Below are 19,214 nucleotides of genomic sequence, written 5' to 3'. Positions count from 1 at the left end.
TCTTAGGCAAGCCAATCTGTCGCATCTTGGGCAAGCCAATCTGTCGCATCTCGGGCAAGCCAATCTGTCGCATCTCGGACGCGTAATAATTCTCGTGCCTCGATAAATGTCCAAGACACAGAGTTATGGAAGCTGGAACAGCCGACGAGACAAGTTCTTCTAGCGTTCTAGCCCGGGTAACCCGTTCCAGATGATCCAGACGCGCTATATATAAACTCGTTAGACTGGAGGTACGCGGGAGTAAGTCAGGGGTAACCCCAGGCGCTCACTGCAGCAGCCATAAATATCAAACTTATCGGCATAAAAGACGATGATTTACAATCGCAATTGATACGATGATACGACGATCGATGCTCAATTAGAAAAGGGGGAAAAAATGGTTTACTGGCACCCTCACTGGGTAGCTATATAAGACCAGCTGCCACCGTGGTGGTTGTCAGCAAAGACCATATATGTGGCGAGAGCGTGTATGGTCTGTGAATTATCATCGTGAGCATCTGGAGAGAAGGTGATCAAGATCTTTGTAGACGGTGCTTACAATTTGACGATGACGGCCTTAATCACCACCACCAGTGGTAATCGATAGGCAGGGAGGTCCGGCCCCTACCATCCAGATCACCAATCCAACTAGTTACCCTCCGTAGGTGAGAGGACGACACGAGACTAGCGGGTGTCCGGGAGGATCTGGGCCGACGTGATCAATGCCGTAGCAACTTGAAGTGGACGACGATTCCTTACAACGCCTAACGTTCTTGCTCCGTCGACATCAACGTGCACATCTCTTTGCTCTATAATTGGGAAGATGGTATGGAAGTTTCCCTTGTTGGTATCATTAAGAGGAAAGTAATTCTTTTAAAAGATGACTTCCTTCTTCTTCTTCTTCCTCTTCTTCATTTTCTTCTTTTTCTTTGTGGCGGTCTATTGGTCATGAGGTGGCTAGCGATGTTGCTTCGCTAACACTGACAGTAAATAGCAACAGATTCCATACATGTTATGTATAGTTTTTAAGCTTTGTTCCGTGTGTGTGTGTGTGTGTGTGTGTGTGTGTGTGTGTGTGCAAAATGTCTCTGCTTCCAGCAGTAATTAGAACTCATTAAACAACCTGAACCTGACAGGCTGCAAGACACATACACTCTGTCCCTCACTCTCCTAATTAGGTGATCACTACTTTGTGTCACTATGTAAATCACTGTGTTATCAGGTTCGCGATATCCACCCCTATAAATCTGATTGTGTCCTAAACTGGTTTATACTGGCTCTCGACAAAGAAAAAAAAAAAGATACCATTATCTCTGATTTCCCACAAAATTACTCTATAAATAGTCATAGAATATTAGGTTTACATGAAGTGTCCACTCTTATCCTAATTCACCTTTACCTATCTTTTTTTTTCGTCTTCTTTGAAGCCTCACACAAAAATCAAATCTTAAATCTGCAAGGATAATAACCCTTAACCACAGCTTACAGAACTGTAAATAATGTTGCATGTTACTTACAGAGAGAGAGAGAAAAAAGGCTCCTGTACGCGTCCTGCTCTTGAGAGAGTAAGCCATCGTACAACAAGCCTGCGTATTGCTGTGTCTTGATGGTCATTGAATCATCAGAGTTATATATCTTTAATCGTAAATACTCTAAGACTGCTAACATTCATCATCACTATCACTCACCATCACCACATTCCAATACCCATCCCCATCAGCCTCTATTACCTCCGGTTCTCACCAGATAGTAGTATTCATGGGCACTACCTCTCTCTCCACCAATCATCACCAACAATATTCACTCACCAGCATCACTATTCATCCCCCGCAGGTACTCATTACCATCACTACTGGTACTCATCACTTTCAGCGCTCTCATTACCAGTAGTACCTACCATCACATATAGTGGCTATAACTAACGCTAACCTCTATGATCAAGAACCTCTACCAGTACACATTACATTCCAGTACTTACCAAGAAACGCTACTCCTAGTCATTTATCAATAACCACCATCACCCACACCTTCTACTAGCAGTAAGCATTCCCACCAGCACTTACTACTACCAGCAGCCAACACGACCAGCGCCCACTACCACCAGCACTCACCCGTCTGCCAGCCTCGTTGTTCCAGAGCATCACAATGCTCCGTATGTCCCGGCTTTCTTGGCCTCGCAGGTACCGCCAGTCCATGAAGTCCCTGGCGATGCGGGACCCAAAGCCCACATTATCATCACAGCCAGTCCAGTGCCATTCTCCTGATGGCTCTCCTGACACCGTTCCAGCTTCTCCTGGCATTGTCCCTCCTCCTGGTTCATCCCTTCCTCCTTCTCCCGGTGTCATGTCGTTCCTCGTCTGTACTCCTGCATAGGCAGTTCTTACTTCGTGGTCCCCCGTCGGCGTCCACTGCCTCTCTCCCCGCGACTGTATGCGTCTCCTCCTGTTCCTTCTTGCTTCCTTCGTCCCTCTCATGCCTCCGTTTCCTTTTCTTCTTCTACCTCGTCCTCCTTGGCGCTGCTGTTTACGTCGAAACGAATTTTCTTTCTTCTTTCTCCTTCCATCTAACTTCTTTCTTCTTTCCTCTAGAAAATGAAAACAATTCCATATGAAGCGTCCCAGAAGTGTATTATTTCAACTTTTATTTAGAACTTAAATATATATATATATATATATATATATATATATATATATATATATATATATATATATATATATATATATATATATATATATATATATATATATATATAAAGAAAATAGGTACATAAGTGAACAAAGATTTAGGGAGAAGAAAAGTAAATGCTGATGATTCAGGAAGATGAATGCTTGAACAAAGTGGTCGTGATGACGTACCGGTGGTGACGGCGCCGATGGAGTTGGGGCTACAGGAACACTGCAGGATGTCTCCCCTGGAGCAGGCCGCCGTCAGCTCGTGTGTCACACCGGCGGACATGATGGCGTTCAGGAAAGCGGTCTCGGGTGCGTCTAGTGGACCAGGCATAGCAGAAAAAGAGAGTCATTGCCAATCCAGATTCTTCTGGAACCAATCATCAAGTTTGACAAGAATTCCAGAACCTCATTGCCTTCCAGTAACCAAGGTACATCTTTCTATCACAAATAGCTGTCATTACATACATTCCACACTGGATACCAAGGGGTGTCTTCTGTAAAATGTCCTTTACATTCCACTTAATGATTACAGATCTCATAATCCTTAACCTCCTTCTCATCAAACGCCTTTAGAATCCTTAAAATCTTACTGGAAGATTCCTAGATCACCTATGATTAAAGGTACGTGTGATTAGTAACTTGAGACAGAAAATACCCGTGATAATATTTTGCCATCAACTATACTTCATAACGTATGACACGGTAAGTCAGGCTTCTAAAACCACCACTTTCGCCGAAGACCCATCACGTCCTGTGTACAACCAAGACAGTCATCAACAGGTTTACATTTGTTACCCAAATCGTACGAGGCTTAGGATCTGTGGTATTCCCAAGACCATCGCACATTTTCACTTGATATTGTTTCACAAAAAAGCTATTTACTGATTCTTTTCTCGGTCAGAACTAGTCCCCTAAGTCCCTTTATCCCTCTCATCAAGACCCTTTAGGACTTAAAGCTGGTAGTATGAAACTCCTAAAAATCCATAAGCCTTTCCTTCAGAGCATTCCATAAACCCTAATACTTTCCAGACCATTACTACCTCTCGAGAGAATCTTCTTCAGCGAACGCTTGTTGTCGGAGCAGTTCCAGCGATGGCTGCTGAACTGGAACTGACACTCCTTCATGGCCATCTGCGCCCCTTCCAGGATGAGCTGGAACACATCGGGTTGCCTGCGACATATAACACTCTGGGGATCCTTGGCCAGGCGTCGCCCTCTCTTGCGGCAGATGCGGGAGTGATCCATGATAGCTCGGCTGCCCAGGGACCTGGAAAAGGGGAGAGGCGGTGGATGAGAACTGGGGAAGAGCGTGGAGAGAAAGGAAAGATGAGGAAGATGGAAAGAATGTGACAGAGAGTAAAGGAGGATAGTGAGTGAAAATAATGTGCATATGAATTAATTGGCGTTGAAATTGTGTAATGTCATTAGAATTCTGTAGAGACGAATCTTTATACAGATTTGGATTTAAACGCCCAACAAAACTGAAGGCTGACAATAATTTTTCGTACCGCATAACAGGTCAAAGTTACTCTTATATAATTTTCAAGAAGATTCTTAATTTCCAGCGGTTTTCAATACCAAGAGCAGAAAACATTAGAATAAGATTCGTTTCTATGTGATGGCGGAAGTCAGCTTCCTTCTCTAAATGTGAAGCCCAGTGAGTTACTACCTACACAAGAGCTAAAACAATTCTGAACCATGTGCTTGGTGAGTTAGGTGGTCACTGGACGATTACATTAACACAACTCGGGTCAAGGGTACTGACCACATTATTTCCTTTCTATATACATCTGAAAATCGAGCAGCAGATGTCGCCGACATCGGTGCTATAGACACTAGGCGGGTTTATATTTGTGTGTGTGTGTGATAGCTATTTGTGACTACTATTTGTGTGTTGAGGGGAGAGGGCGTTGCCCCACCTCTTAACATTGTACATATGTACCATGCCTTTACACCTATGTACGTATGCACACACCAACGCCATTCATCTAATATAATATTACAAGGGTTCACTTGTCCTTTTTAATAAGCTATGTGATTGCGTTCATGTCACTGTCATGTTGTCTAGTTAAACTTGACGACACATGTTATAACGTATGTCTTCACATCCTCATAGTGTCAACTCTCTCTCTCTCTCTCTCTCTCTCTCTCTCTCTCTCTCTCTCTCTCTCTCTCTCTCTCTCTCGGAACAAGAGCATTTCCACATCAATTCGTACCGACTCCAGCCGGGTAAACTAGCAACTGTTTAACTATTGAAAGAGTAAGCAGATGCTTGTTGACACGAGACTTCGACGCCATTTCCACAACTGCCCAGAAGAGAGTATCCGGCCACAGGTTTATTTTGAACGCCGGATGTCGCTATTACCCAACTGCTCATGACTCATCTGGTGCACGGAAATACATCAATTATATATATATATATATATATATATATATATATATATATATATATATATATATATATATATATATATATATATATATATATATATTATCATTTATTTTTTATTTTGCTTTGTCGCTGTCTCCCGCGTTAGAAATATTAAAAAAAAAACGAGAGGGGAGGATTTCCAGCCACCCGCTCCCTCCCCTTTTAGTCGCCTTCCACGACTCGCAGGGAATACGTGGGAAGTATTCTTTCTCCCATATATATATATATATATATATATATATATATATATATATATATATATATATATATATATATATATATATATATATATATATTTTTTTTTTTTCTTTTTTTTTAAACTATTCGCCATTTCCCGCGTTAGCGATGTAGCGTTCAGAACAGAGGACTGGGCCTTTGTGGAATATCCTCACCTGGCCCCCCTCTGTTCCTCCTTTTGGAAAATTAAAAAAAATCGAGAGGGATTTCCAGCCCCCCGCTCCCTCCCCTTTTAGTCGCCTTCTACGACACGCAGGGAATACGTGGGAAGCATTCTTAATCCCCTATCCCCAGGGATTATAAATATATATATATATATATATATATATATATATATATATATATATATATATATATATATATATATATATATATATACACACACACACACATGTACATATTCATACTTGCTGCCTTCATCCATTCTCATCGCCACCCCGCCACACATGAAATGGCATTTCATTTCATATATATATATATATATATATATATATATATATATATATATATATATATATATATATATATATATAGAGAGAGAGAGAGAGAGAGAGAGAGAGAGAGAGAGAGAGAGAGAGAGATTCTGTTAACGAACTTCCACAAGTATACAACAACACCATGAGTGAGAAATGTCATCCTCATCGGGCCTGTATCATCGTCAGCATACATAAAGGAATACAATCTCGTCGAGAACCTTCTCGTGTAAAGGATCCTGCTACATCCTACTCCGGTGTAGCGCAGCCTCGAAGATATCACAGGAACCCCATAAAAAGGGTCCTAGTTTTCCATAAGATAGAATCTATATTTTTTTTTCCAGTTCCTGATTGTCTTATCTCCTCTTGAGAAGCAACGACAGAAACAAACACAAAATGGCCTCACTTGCACATAGCCTCTCTTAAGTTGACATGTATAATGTGGTGAAACTAGAGCAAACCATCCGATGACTATTCCATGGTTTTCCTTAACCACTTCATATAACCTGACTCATCCTATTAATGGCTTTTTTCGCCTCCATCCAACCCCATCCCCCATATACCACATCTGAGACAGTCAGTCTTCCCAGTGCACGCCTTTTGCCTACCTGAATGTTTAGATTCAGTTAGTCCAAACCTCGTTTACTCCATCTTTCCATCTCATTATCTTCCAAAGATCGAAATGTGAGGAGCATACTATAGTAAGGTTTTTGTAAATGGTAAAGACTGGGGATATGATTATTTTTGTCACAATTTGGTGCTCAGTTTACATCAATAATCACAAGATTCACATTCCTTTTAATAAAATTCATGAAAATTCTCATTATCTGTGTGTAATACTAGAGGTTCAAATGTCCCTCGAAGGGGGAGCTTGGTGAGGCAGATGTAGGCATTGGAAACAAAGGGACTGAGTAGCAGCAACATGAAGCCCTCCCTCTTCTCCTCCTCCCTGTTGCAGCGTAAGCCCTGACTCCCCCCCAGCCATCATCTGTTGATACAAGGCTGGTCGACGGCAAGACAGGAATGGAGACAAACTCGAGCTACCTGGGTTTAGAAAATAAACACGGCTAATGTAAGAAAGAAAAACTGAAGTGATGGGAGTGAAAAGGGAGAGAGAGAGAAGAGAGAGAGAGAGAGAGAGAGAGAGAGAGAGAGAGAGAGAGAGAGAGAGAGAGAGAGAGAGAGAGAGAGAGAGAGAGAAGGGGCGATGGGGTCTAGCTAATTCATCTGTTGATACTGGCTGGACATTTTCCCCCGCACAACACCATCATAAAAGGCTAGCCAAATAAACACCTCAGGATTGGTTATACACTCAGCTAAATGGTTACGTCAACATTGGCTTTCCTTCCAAACCTTCTGTTCTGCGTCACGTTGTGGCGGCGACTCTTTCCGATGCAGGACGTAGCCGAGACTTAGATGTATCGATACGTCAACCCACGGGATGAAGCAAGTTCAGAAACCCTTTTCTGATCCTTTAGGTCAAATTCCGAGAGATTTAAGAATATACTGTGAGAAGAATAATACGTTCCAGAAGTTTAGAATACCAGTTTGAACGCACATGCCTTCAGATCATATTTAGAAATGTCAGTATCAGAGTATAATGAAAGAGCCAAGGGGTGTGCTTTCAAGAACATGGGCTTCTTATGTGATCACCATTTGCAGAGCAGAATCTTTGAGACAATCTCATCATAAAGGATCTAATGCCACCACGACTAAAATGAGCAGCAGTTGGAGACATAGTACTCAACATATAAAAGACAAATGGGACTTCTCACATATATATAACATCCAACATCACAACCTTAGGGATAGGAGAATGTTTGCTTATAAGAAAGTGTGTTCAACTGAGTGCTGGGACGAATTTCATCTCACTCATAACTTCCTACACTTTACAGCAAAACAAAATGATGATATGTGTACCAGTGATTAAGGGAACAAATTTCGAGACCGCTGACTTAATATTTTCTTGATATGGGAGACGAAGTGAATCTCTCCTCCAGTTTCATGTAAGACGTGGTCATCACCCGCCATATCTATTGGTCATCTTTCTGCTTTGCTCCCATATTTACCACCTCCACACACACACTCAAGACACATCACCCAAGCCACAGCCCTCCTCACCATCACCACCACATCAACGTCCTTACTCCACCAGCTTCTCCCTCCACCCTTTCTTTCTCCCTCTACCTGTGCAAACAACACTCCTATAAACCTCATTCTTGACCTATATTCCCAGCTTGCACCTCACCCCCACGTCAGTCCAAACTTCCTCCCAGCTCCCAGCACCACCGTCAGCGTCTCTCTCTCTCTCTCTCTCTCTCTCTCTCTCTCTCTCTCTCTCTCTCTCTCTCTCTCTCTCTCTCTCTAACCACGCCAACAAACAGGAGCAAAGATGAACCAGGCGTAACGTTACGCCACAGTGGGTCTGGCGGGCCACAGTTTGTTTGCAATTGGTTTATGACCCGGTGGCCAGCGTTACGAGCGGTGAGGTGTCCTGACTCCTGCCCACACTACCACTCTGTTTAACCCAGCCAGAGATGCTGTCACAAACACCACCACCATCATCACCGCCCCCGTACACCGACGGCGAGAAGCGAGGAGATAGATAGAGAAAGGTGGGTGGAGAGAGAGAGAGAGAGAGAGAGAGAGAGAGAGAGAGAGAGAGAGAGAGAGAGAGAGAGAGAGAGAGAGAGAGAGAGAGAGAGAGAGAGAGAGAGAGAGAGAGAGAGAGAGAGAGAGAGAGAGAGAGAGAGAGAGACCCCCTAAGTCTCCATGAGCGTTGATCCAAACACACCAACTGGAAGGCTCTGGTTCCCATAAGGCACCCTTAACCTATGTCCAAGACCGGACCCGTTTGCGGCTTCGAAGTCTGTGTTTCCGTTGTGTCATCTCGTTCATCCACTGAGTACTACAGGACCGCCATACACCAGTACCCTGTTAAATTATTAGTTTTCCTGAAGCATCAGAGGTAAGGCTGCAACCGACAGTGAAGTTCTGAAGTTGTTCTCATTTTTACTCATACAACAAGAAGCCCGCTATCTCTGCTATCACGAGCACCTTCGAAAAGACCTAAAGGTCTGTTGCTCTTTGTTATAGTCTATATTTGTATTCCTTGGTTGACACAAGCGGCAACCTATATCCAAGAGTTGCAGAACTACAGAACTCTCTCCTGAGTAGCCACTGTATGAGTTATAAGCAAGTGAACTCCTGCCTAAGAACCAATAATGTAGGTATTAGAGAAATGGAGCCCATTGGAACTGCGGACCAATCACTTTAACAGGCCTGCAAGAAGACGATTGCTCATTAATAGTGCGTACCAAGCTAGACGGAGGCTATCAGACATTACCCGGCTGGTATACCAACAGGCCTTTAAAAGCTCTTGGACTTATGGGGTTGGATACCACCTCCTGACGCATCAAAGAGATGTTCTTGGGTCTCCATAGTTTCAGCTACTGCATGGCTGCGACAAAGGAAGACCACTGAATTTAGATCGGTCTTTATAATAAACAAGATAAACATCTGAAGGATAAGAGAGTAAGACAGTGAGTTGAAAAACTGTGGAGAGAAAATGGAAGATAAAGGTTGTTAGGCCAATGGACCTGTTCAACAAAGATGCAGACAAATGAGTAAGATGATATAAAAAGACGAAGTTAGGATTAATCCACAAGAGTGGTAGTGTAGTAGAAGAGAATCTAAAACATGCAAATGTGGGAATGATTAGATATGATGATTATGGCAGTGGGTAAAGAGGAGATAGTGATGAGGAACCGATTGAGAGAAATACAGAAAAAACGATAAATAGAAAATGGGAATAAGGAGGTTCAAACAAAGACATGCGACGTACGCTAACGACAGACCGGTCGTTAAGGAGAGGGAGACACTGAACAGTGTCAGCAACGTCGTTCTTATAGGACGCACCCTCTTGCCTAAATGTTTAAAGGGCTGATATATCCAACCTGCCGGGAGAAATAGTTAAGCAGAACAAAGCCCCGGGCAACTAACCAACCACAGCCTGTTAAGGGAAAGATACGTCCAGCCACATAATGTCTTGGGATCAGGACACCACGAAACCACAGGTTCCCACGGGCAAACCTCGCAGAGAGAGAGAGAGAGAGAGAGAGAGAGAGAGAGAGAGAGAGAGAGAGAGAGAGAGAGAGAGAGAGAGAGAGAGAGAGAGAGAGAGTTCAGGGAGGAGGAGGAGGAGGAGGATCAGGAGGTTAAAAGAACAGGTGATGATAGCGCGGCTGAAGGGCCAAGGACCAAGGGATGGCAGGGTGGCCGAGGGAGGCTGTTGGGTAATTAGCTCGCCACTCGGCCACCAGTGTTTACCTCAGCTGCCGCCATCAGACACAAACACGTGGCGCTTCAGTGTCCCAGGACCACGTGTTCTGAGGCTACGCACCTCGGGGCCACGTCTTCTGGGACTGTACGTACACCTTAAGGCCACGTGTCCTACGGCTGCGCACCTCGAGATACGTATCCTGGAAATGCACATCTTGAGGCCAAGCTGCATCAACGTGAGTACAGTCTCATTAGAGTCTTCTCACTACAAAGTGGTCAATGGTTTCCCTACTACTGGAAGCAGCGCAGCGTTGGAGATGCAGGAATTCAAAGAAAGGAATGCGTTAACGAGGTAGCGTTAAGAACAGAGGACTGAGCCTTAGAGGGAATATCCTCACTTGGCCCCGTTCTCTGTTCCTTCTTTTGGAAAATTGAAAATGGGTGGGGAGGATTTCCAGCCTCCCGCTCCCTCCTCTTTTAGTCGCCTTCTACGATACGCAGGGAACACGTGGGAAGTATTCTTTCTCCCCTATCCCCTATGTGTGTGTGTGTGTGTGTGTGTGTCTGCAGCTGGGCCCATGTATATACATGTGAGCCTGTAAGGACTAGAGTGTTTAGAAATCATTGTTTGCAACATCCATTTTTTCCTCCCTTTTTCCAGGTCCGGTGAAGGGTAGGGTAGGGTAGGGTAGGGTGAAGGATAAGTTAGGGTAGGGTAAGGGTGAAGAGGTAGGTCAGGGTAGGGTAGAGTAGAGCAGACGTCGGCCCTTCTCCCTCCCTCCCTCCCTCTCTCCATAAAAGATATATATTACAGCGTTGCCCAGACACACGCTTCCTTCTGTAAATATTTACTCCAGTTTTCTCCGAGTCTCCCTACGAACTAGCTCTACTCTCTCTCTCTCTCTCTCTCTCTCTCTCTCTCTCTCTCTCTCTCTCTCTCTCTCTCTCTCTCTCTCCCGCCACGAGACTGCTGGAGGCAAGAAGAGTCAATGAAGTCTACTTACGAGTGACCCATTCATCATGAACACTGACCTGATGTTTGCTGGCGATAACCCCGAGCACCACCGCGGTAAGACATCGCACATCACTCACTCAAGAGTTATCTCAAACATCACACACACACACACACACACACACACACACACACACACACACACACACACACACACACACACCCACACACACACACACATCACTCGACGTGAGTTATCTTTGCTGTAATGAGCGTGTTGTTTTGACGTGGCCCAAACAACCAAACGCTCCTGTCATCACAACCTCTCCCTTCATCTACAACAACATAGATTACAACCCACCGAATGTGATTACAACATCTTCTACAACAAACATACATCCCCATCTCGTTCGAACATAATCATCCTATCATCTGCAGCATTTTAACACCCCATCGATTGTGATCACAACCTTACCCCCCTTCACTTACATCACCCCTCTCCTTCCCCCCAATCGTCAACCCAAATGAACATTTCTCTACTACAACGACAACAAACACGTCCTCGTACCTATCATTTGCCCTCGTCTCCATGAAAAAAAAACCCACATTACTCCATCGCTCCCTATAACAATAACATTACTAAAAAAAAAACCCATCAAAACCTAAAATTATTAGAAAGATAATGAATACTTTTACAAGCGCCTGAAGATGGTCTATTGCTCCCTACAACAACAACATTACTAAAAAAAAAAATCAACATTTAAAAATGATTAAAGATAAAAAGAAGATTAATATTTTACAAGTACCTTAAGTTGATCATCAGGTCTGTTCTACATCCACACAGCCCAGACGTGGGACCTGACCTACATCTGTGCACTTTTGATCCATCATGCTATAACATGCCGAGGTCTGCAAGCATTATTTCTCTTGATAATTCAGGTAAGACTTTGGTATTATTTATCCCGTGTGTTTATCTTTTAGTTCATGTCTCTACTGATGGTCTACAATGATCATATATTTCTTTTTTTTTGTAGGTTGTGAGGTGAACATTTTTGGGTCACAAATCTTTAGATTTGCTCCCTCATCTCCCCTACACACACACACACACACACACACACACACACACACACACACACACACACACACACACACACACACACACACACACACACACATACACACACACACACACACACACACACACACACACACACACACACACACGTCAGCTAGATAAAAAATATATCATTTAGTTACACCTAATGCACAAAATAAAAGCAGCAGTGTTGGTGATGGTGGAGAATGGTGGTGGTGGTGGTGGTGGAGATGGTGGTGGTGGTGGTGGTGGAGATGGTGGTGGTGATGGTGGCTGCAGTGATGGTGGTGGTGATGGTAGCGGTCACGGTGGTGGTGGAGATGGTGGTGGTGGTAGCGGTGAGGGTGGTGGTGGTGGTGGTGGTGGTAGTGGTGTAGATGGTGGTGGTGGTGGTGGTGGTGGTAGCGGTGAGGGTGGTAGCGGTGAGGGTGGTGGTGGTGGTGGTGGTGGTAGCGGTGACGGTGACGGTGGTAGTGGTGGTGGTGGTGGTGGTAGCGGTGACGGTGACGGTGGTGGTGGTGGTGGTGGTGGAGATGGTGGTGGTGGTGGTGGTGGTGGTGGTGGTGGTGGAGATGGTGGTGGTGGTAGCGGTGGTGGAGATGGTGGTGGTGGTGGCGGTGACGGTGGTGGTGGTGGTGGTGGTGGCTGGTGCGGGATAATTATAGAAGACATTAATATCACTTCTCAACGGAAATTTGTCTCATTAAATTAACTCTCATGGCCAAGTGTGCGTCGGTGTCAGGGCTCCGCACGAGTCTGGCCTCAGACGCTCAATATATAACTTATTATCTGTCACTCGCTTCCTCATCTCTATCCTCTGACGTCTATCTCTCCTCCCCACCCAACCCTTCAACTCTATCCCCTTATATTCACCTCCTTATCTTCCTTCCCCTATCCCCTGACACCACCCTTACCTGAAACCTACCTCTCTCATTCTATCCCTTGACACCAGCCTGCCTGTATCTATCCCCTAACACCAACCTACCTCTATCTATCCCCTGATACCCACCCTCCCTCTATCTATCCCATGACACTTACCCTCCCTCTATCTGTCCCCTGAAACCCACCCTCCCTCTATCTATCCCCTGACACCCACCCTCTCTCCATCTATCCCATGACATCCTTCCTCTCTCTATCTATCCCTTTGACACCCCACCCTCCCTTTATCTATCCCCTGACACCTACCTCCGTCTATCTGTGCCCTGACACCCACCCTCCCTCCATCTATCGCCTGACATCCACCCTCCCTCTATCTAAACATTGGCACCCACCCTCTCTCTATCTATCCCCTGGTATCCATCCTCCCACCATCTATCCCCTGACAACCACCTTCCCTCTAACAATTCCCTGACACCCACCCTCCCTCCATCTATCCCCTGACGCCCACCCTCCCTCCATCTATCCCCTGACGCCCACCCTCCCTCCATCTATCCCCTGACGCCCACCTTCCCTCCATCTATCTCCTGACGCCCACCCTCCCTCCATCTATCCCCTGATACCCACCCTCCCTCCATCTATCCTCCTCCGACACCTATCTAAGAGAGTCGTCACACGGCACCGTAGTTCACCATCCTCCCGTAATTAAGAACTGCCGTTACCATCAGCTAACAAATCCCCCGAGGGGATGGGAGGATGTCTCGCCCCGTAAGTCAAGACGGGAGTGTGGCCGACCCACGGCTGTGGTAATCCCTGATGAGGGGAGAGATGTAAGGGGGAGATGTAAGGGGAAGGAAAAGATCCGACGTTCCCTTACGCAAGTCTTGGCAAACCCCCCTTTCCTCCCTATACGCTTCTGCCAGCCCTGCTCATAAAACTCACAATTTTACGCTGGAGTTGTGGATTGAGAGACAATTTGGCAGGGAGTGTATCATGGTAATGGCCATTGCCGTACAAGGTCGGGATGTATATACATATAGTAAATACTGCTCTTTTTACCTATCACTTCTGTGGACAATTATAAACTGTTGAAAAAGCCTATGGTAGCATATATATATATATATATATATATATATATATATTTTCCTTTTCCTTTCATACTATTCGCCATTTCCCGCGTCAGCGAGGTAGCGTTAAGAACAAAGGACTGGGCCCTTGAGGTAATATCCTCACCTGGCCCCCTTCTCTGTTCCTTCTTTTGGAAAATTCAAAAAAGAAGAGAGGGGAGGATTTCCAGCCACCCACTCCCTCCCCTTTTAGTCGCCTTCTACGACACGCAGGGAATACGTGGGGAAGTATTCTTTCTCCCCTATCCCCAGGGATAGGGGATATATATACTTGCATTTTAGACAGTGACTAAAGAAAGGTTTTGGCTTGCCTCTGAGAATATATATAACATATGGAAATGATTGTCAAGATTGCAAAGATTAGTCGGTGAACATGTGTGTTATGGAGGGACTGACTACCGTCATTGGTAGTTAGTATGAGTAACCAAGAGTTGTGATAGGCTACTAGGAGTCGGGCAAAGAGAACATGTGTTTTAGTGAGGTAATTGGGAAAATAGACCAATTTACAGATGGTGCTGGACCCAGACCATGAGGAGGATATTAGAGTAACATGCTTATTCACAGATGCAAATGTATGAAAATGAATCCCCGTAAGAATGAATCTCTCTCTCTCTCTCTCTCTCTCTCTCTCTCTCTCTCTCTCTCTCTCTCTCTCTCTCTCTCTCTCTCTCTCACCCAAGGCCTGGCCTCCTCAAAGACTTCAGTCCGTATCTGGTGCCTTCTGTTGCAATAAGGATCAGACAGACAGACAGACACGCAGATAGACAGACACGCAGACAGACAGAGGTACAGATACCTGGCCACCATGGGAGAGGTGAGACGGGCGTTGCCCCTCTCCCTCTCTCCCTATCTCTCTCTCTCTCTCTCTCCCATCCTCACTGTCCATCTAGGTCCTCGTCTCTGTCACCTCGGCCACCCACAGAACACGTCAGCCTCGATGAACGTATGTTGACTCGCCTCCACTACCACCAGATACCATGGTCATGTCACGCGGTGCCTGTGTTTGTTTATTATATTCCTTAACCCTCAAACACATAGACTGGTTAAGCTTTGTTCTAACAAGACTCACTTTTGCTTACACATGGTGCGTATTCAGTGATAAATAACTGTCAGTTATTCTGTGAAATATACCTTTCTGTATCCCTCTTTATTATCCTTTCAATACGTTTGAAAGTTTTTGTTTGTGTCTGCTAATTTTCTTTCCACGACAGCTTGGAAAAGTCTATCCTCCTCCGAATCAGTTTGCCGGGCCAGAGTCTTGGTAGCCAGACCACAATATATCCTCTGTCACATTCATTTCTTAAAGAAGATACGTACGGTGTTTATACCTTCGCTTTACAGTCCAGTCCCGCCAATTCGATCACCATTCTAGTTGCTCCTGTTTACACTCTCCGCAACGTTTCTTCAAGTTATTTCGATAAGGATTCCACAAAGATACGCCAATTCAAGGTCAGGTTTCACATGCACACTATATATATATATATATATATATATATATATATATATATATATATATATATATATATATATCATAATCATATCTCCTCCATTCATGATCCTTAACAATGGTCTTAAGTTTTCCCAGTAATTCACACTCTGATCTCATAACATAGCCAGAGTCTTCCTCAAAATACATTATATTATAGTCTTCCTCAAAATACATTATATTATAGTATTAGTATACCACAATCATGTTCTACATGCACAGTGAGAGTGTATATGGTGACACGATTATCCTTAGTACCTGAAGAAGAGGTTAAGAGGTGATTGGATGGTGGATGTAGTAGCATGACCTCGACGGTTTTAATGACCCTTTGCTGTTGATGGGCTTAACGACCAACCCAGACGACCAACCAACCATCCCAAGATCTTTCTCTCAGTCTAACTGGCTCTCAACTCTCTCTCTCCCCCCAGCTAACCTATACTTTTCCTGGGGGGTTTTTCTCCCACTTCTCTACCCATCCTTTGAACATGACATTTCCTTTGAGCAAACCTCCTCACCCACCTATCCTCCTTAGCTACCAAATCGTTAAGATCCCCAGCAGTATATCACAGTCTCGCTACATCCCCCACTATCTGTAGTGCCATCTACTTCGTGTCCTTTGCAGAACACTCTTGTGTATGGTCTCACTCTCTCTAGAGAGGTGGTTCATTCTCTTTTCCATTGCGTACGCCCTTCAGGGAACTCCAGTTTCCTTTTAACCACCCCATTGAGCTCCAGTTCAGTAGCTGTTGTTACATCAGCAATAAAAGTGCCCATGACCCAGTTCTAGTACTTAAGGACACACGCCATCTATAGTGCACTTTGAGAATGACCCTCACGCTCTACATTACACACGCTTCGTTCCCTTTCCCTTCCTCCTGTATAGCAACCATCATGGCTATGGACACCATGGATGATGGAGTTTCTGGCTAAGTACGTCACTGATTCCCCTCAAACAGCAAGCCCAAACACCTGACTCGCCTCCGTAGATCTTAATGACCAGGTGATTCAATGTTCTCTCTATTGTTCAGTTGCTCCTGTTGTTCGTTATATCCTTAACCACATTCTTGACTGCTGTTCTAATAATATTTGTCAGAAGACAGTCTCTCTCTCTCTCTCTCTCTATATATATATATATATATATATATATATATATATGTGTGTGTGTGTGTGTGTGTGTGTGTGTGTGTGTGTGTGTGTGTGTGAGTCTGTGTCTATTACTTAACGAGATTCAGTTGTCTGATAAAAGATATCTGGAAACATGTATACAAATATTTGTGTACGATTATGCACGCGTCAAGATACGTGGAGGCAAGCGGAGCAAGATCGACTGGTTTCATGTTTCGTGTGGTCATGTGCGGCCTTGTGCTGAATATTTTCTTATGTTTGTACAAAGTGTTTTTTAGGTAAGCACGTACGGCTGTGGGACGTGTATTATGATGTTTGTTAACTTGTGCTTATGTCCCGTCTCTTTCTCTCTCTCATATATATATATATATATATATATATATATATATATATATATATAGTGACGCTACGACAAATGAGAACATTGGTGGTGGATGGAACACAGAGATGGGCACGAACTGTTGAATGGTCTAACGTTGCGAGCCACAGTGCCTTCTTCTTCAGAGAGCTGACTACAGTTGACCTGGACTTGATCTTATATACCCCCACCTTGTGGGTCACACAGTTACGAGTATTAGACAGTTCCTGTCCATCTCTGTGTTTTTATCCACCATCTGTACTCTGGAATATATATATATATATATATATATATATATATATATATATATATATATATATATATATATATATATATATATATATATATATATACTGAATAATTAAACCAGCACTTGTAAAACATCTTGTTCATTTAATCGCCACAGTTTCGGAGCATTTCCTCCATCAACCCCAACCGTAAAACACAACCTCACTTGTTGTAAGAACTCAGTTATGTACATAAAAAGAAAAGAGCAAAAGAAACTAAACAACGAAACTTAACAAATAAGATTAAAAAAACATACACTTCTTCAGTCACTCGGGATTTTAGTAATTGGCTTTATGGTAGCTGTTTATCTCATCCCAAGCGAAGTAAGGCTTCATGATGTGTGTACCTGCTGTATCATGACCAGTGAAGTCATGACCATATGTATCCACCTCCATCCCCCCCTCCTCCTCCTCTCTACCCCCATGACTAAAGGGTAACGCTCAGGGCGCACCTCATGACCAGTTAGGTCCATCATGATACAATGAACATCACACACAGGCCAGACTATTATTGGTTCGTGTACCTCTCGTGCAGGAACCATAAGAGACGCTGAGCAGAGTTCATGGGCCTCTCTTCATATGAGTCACACACACACACACACTAGGTACGAGGCACAGACTGTGTGGCTAGTATCCCTCTCAGACACAGCCCACAACAGTCGGTAGCGTTGCCCCATCTGGCATGGCCCACCAGTAGCACACATACTTCAAAGCCAGTATTCCACTTTCCCACACGAACATGTAAGTACCTCATGGGTCCTTATGCTGAGCAAAGACTTCATGACAAGCGTCTTCACTTTATCATATGGTCCTCCTGAGGTACTAAGTACAGACTTCATGGCTTATCTGTCGGCTTGCGTGTTGCATCCCTCGAAAGTCATACTCTGTAGAAATCTCAAGACCAGCGTCTCTCTCTGGCAGGCAGTAGATGGTAGGCAGCCACTGAGCAGGGAGGTGTTTTACCAGTACTACCCGCCTAAGATTCTGGAGAGTTAGTGACGACTTCGTAATGAGCCAGCACTTCAGTGGCTGTCAAGTGTCACTTCTTCGGTACAGGTGGGTGTCTTTTCCTATTGCCTCACCCACACATGAGCATCTGGCTTTCAGTCCTCAAGCAAAGAGTCTCTCCTTCTCACGCATAACTTACACGACTCGCTCTTCGTAACTATATAGTTAGCGATGAGCGCTACGCGCTATCCCTACCTATTTCAGCTAAATCTCTACCTAAGTTCTTGTGATTAAGCACTCACGGCTCACAAGAGGCCAAGGCAAATACAGCCCACAGGAACGTTCCATCACCCAGCCGGCGCCATGAGGCGTTACCTTTCTTCCTTTTTATCGCAGTATGCGAGACACACACCCTCACCAAACACAGACTTGTTATTTGCAGCTGCTGGCACCACATGGCCCTCAGGGTTGCGCACCAAGTACCCACTGCACCTTCAGAACCAACAGCCAACACTCTGACAGCAAACAGTAGGGCGGCCTGCTGGCCCCACCCGTCGACACATTGGTCTCTGAACCCTTGGTCCTGCACCTCCTCTGTGTAGCTAACGCGCCACAAAGACGCGCGCGATAAGAGGTTGTCCAGGTGTTGGTTCAGCCTGCCGGTAATTAATACTGAGCTCGTTACGTCCCTCGCTGAGGTCTCCCCTCATCTAAATTCAAGTTATCCCAACGCCAGAGCGTCTGACTGGGGGAGTCCTGAGGTGCTAGTTTGAGGGTGAGGTCGGGGGTTCCTCTCTGTCATGCATTTCGAAAATCACCACAAACCGAAAGTTCATAGTTGAAGGTCTTCCTCTCGAGGTTTTATCCGAGAAGGACAAAAGAGGGA

The 19,214-nt window shown here is 44.6% G+C and overlaps 1 protein-coding gene across 1 annotated transcript in view; it reads right to left on the bottom strand.

Annotated features, from left to right (window-relative positions):
• LOC139753745 (protein Wnt-6-like) overlaps nucleotides 1–19,214 on the bottom strand; it is an 80,419-nt gene that overhangs the window by 10,455 nt on the left and 50,750 nt on the right. Inside the window, exons 2-4 of the mRNA XM_071670554.1 lie at nucleotides 3,692–3,918; nucleotides 2,835–2,966; nucleotides 2,091–2,563 (exon numbers count right to left, since the gene is read on the bottom strand). Coding sequence (XP_071526655.1) covers nucleotides 2,091–2,563; nucleotides 2,835–2,966; nucleotides 3,692–3,918 — 832 coding nt within the window. The remainder of the gene's footprint in view (nucleotides 1–2,090; nucleotides 2,564–2,834; nucleotides 2,967–3,691; nucleotides 3,919–19,214) is intronic.

This window comes from Panulirus ornatus, chromosome 2 (genome assembly GCF_036320965.1).
Source record: "Panulirus ornatus isolate Po-2019 chromosome 2, ASM3632096v1, whole genome shotgun sequence".
In the NCBI taxonomy this organism is placed as follows: domain Eukaryota; kingdom Metazoa; phylum Arthropoda; class Malacostraca; order Decapoda; family Palinuridae; genus Panulirus; species Panulirus ornatus.
Note: the sequence above shows the minus strand (reverse complement) of the source record. Positions and strands in the feature narration are given on the sequence as shown.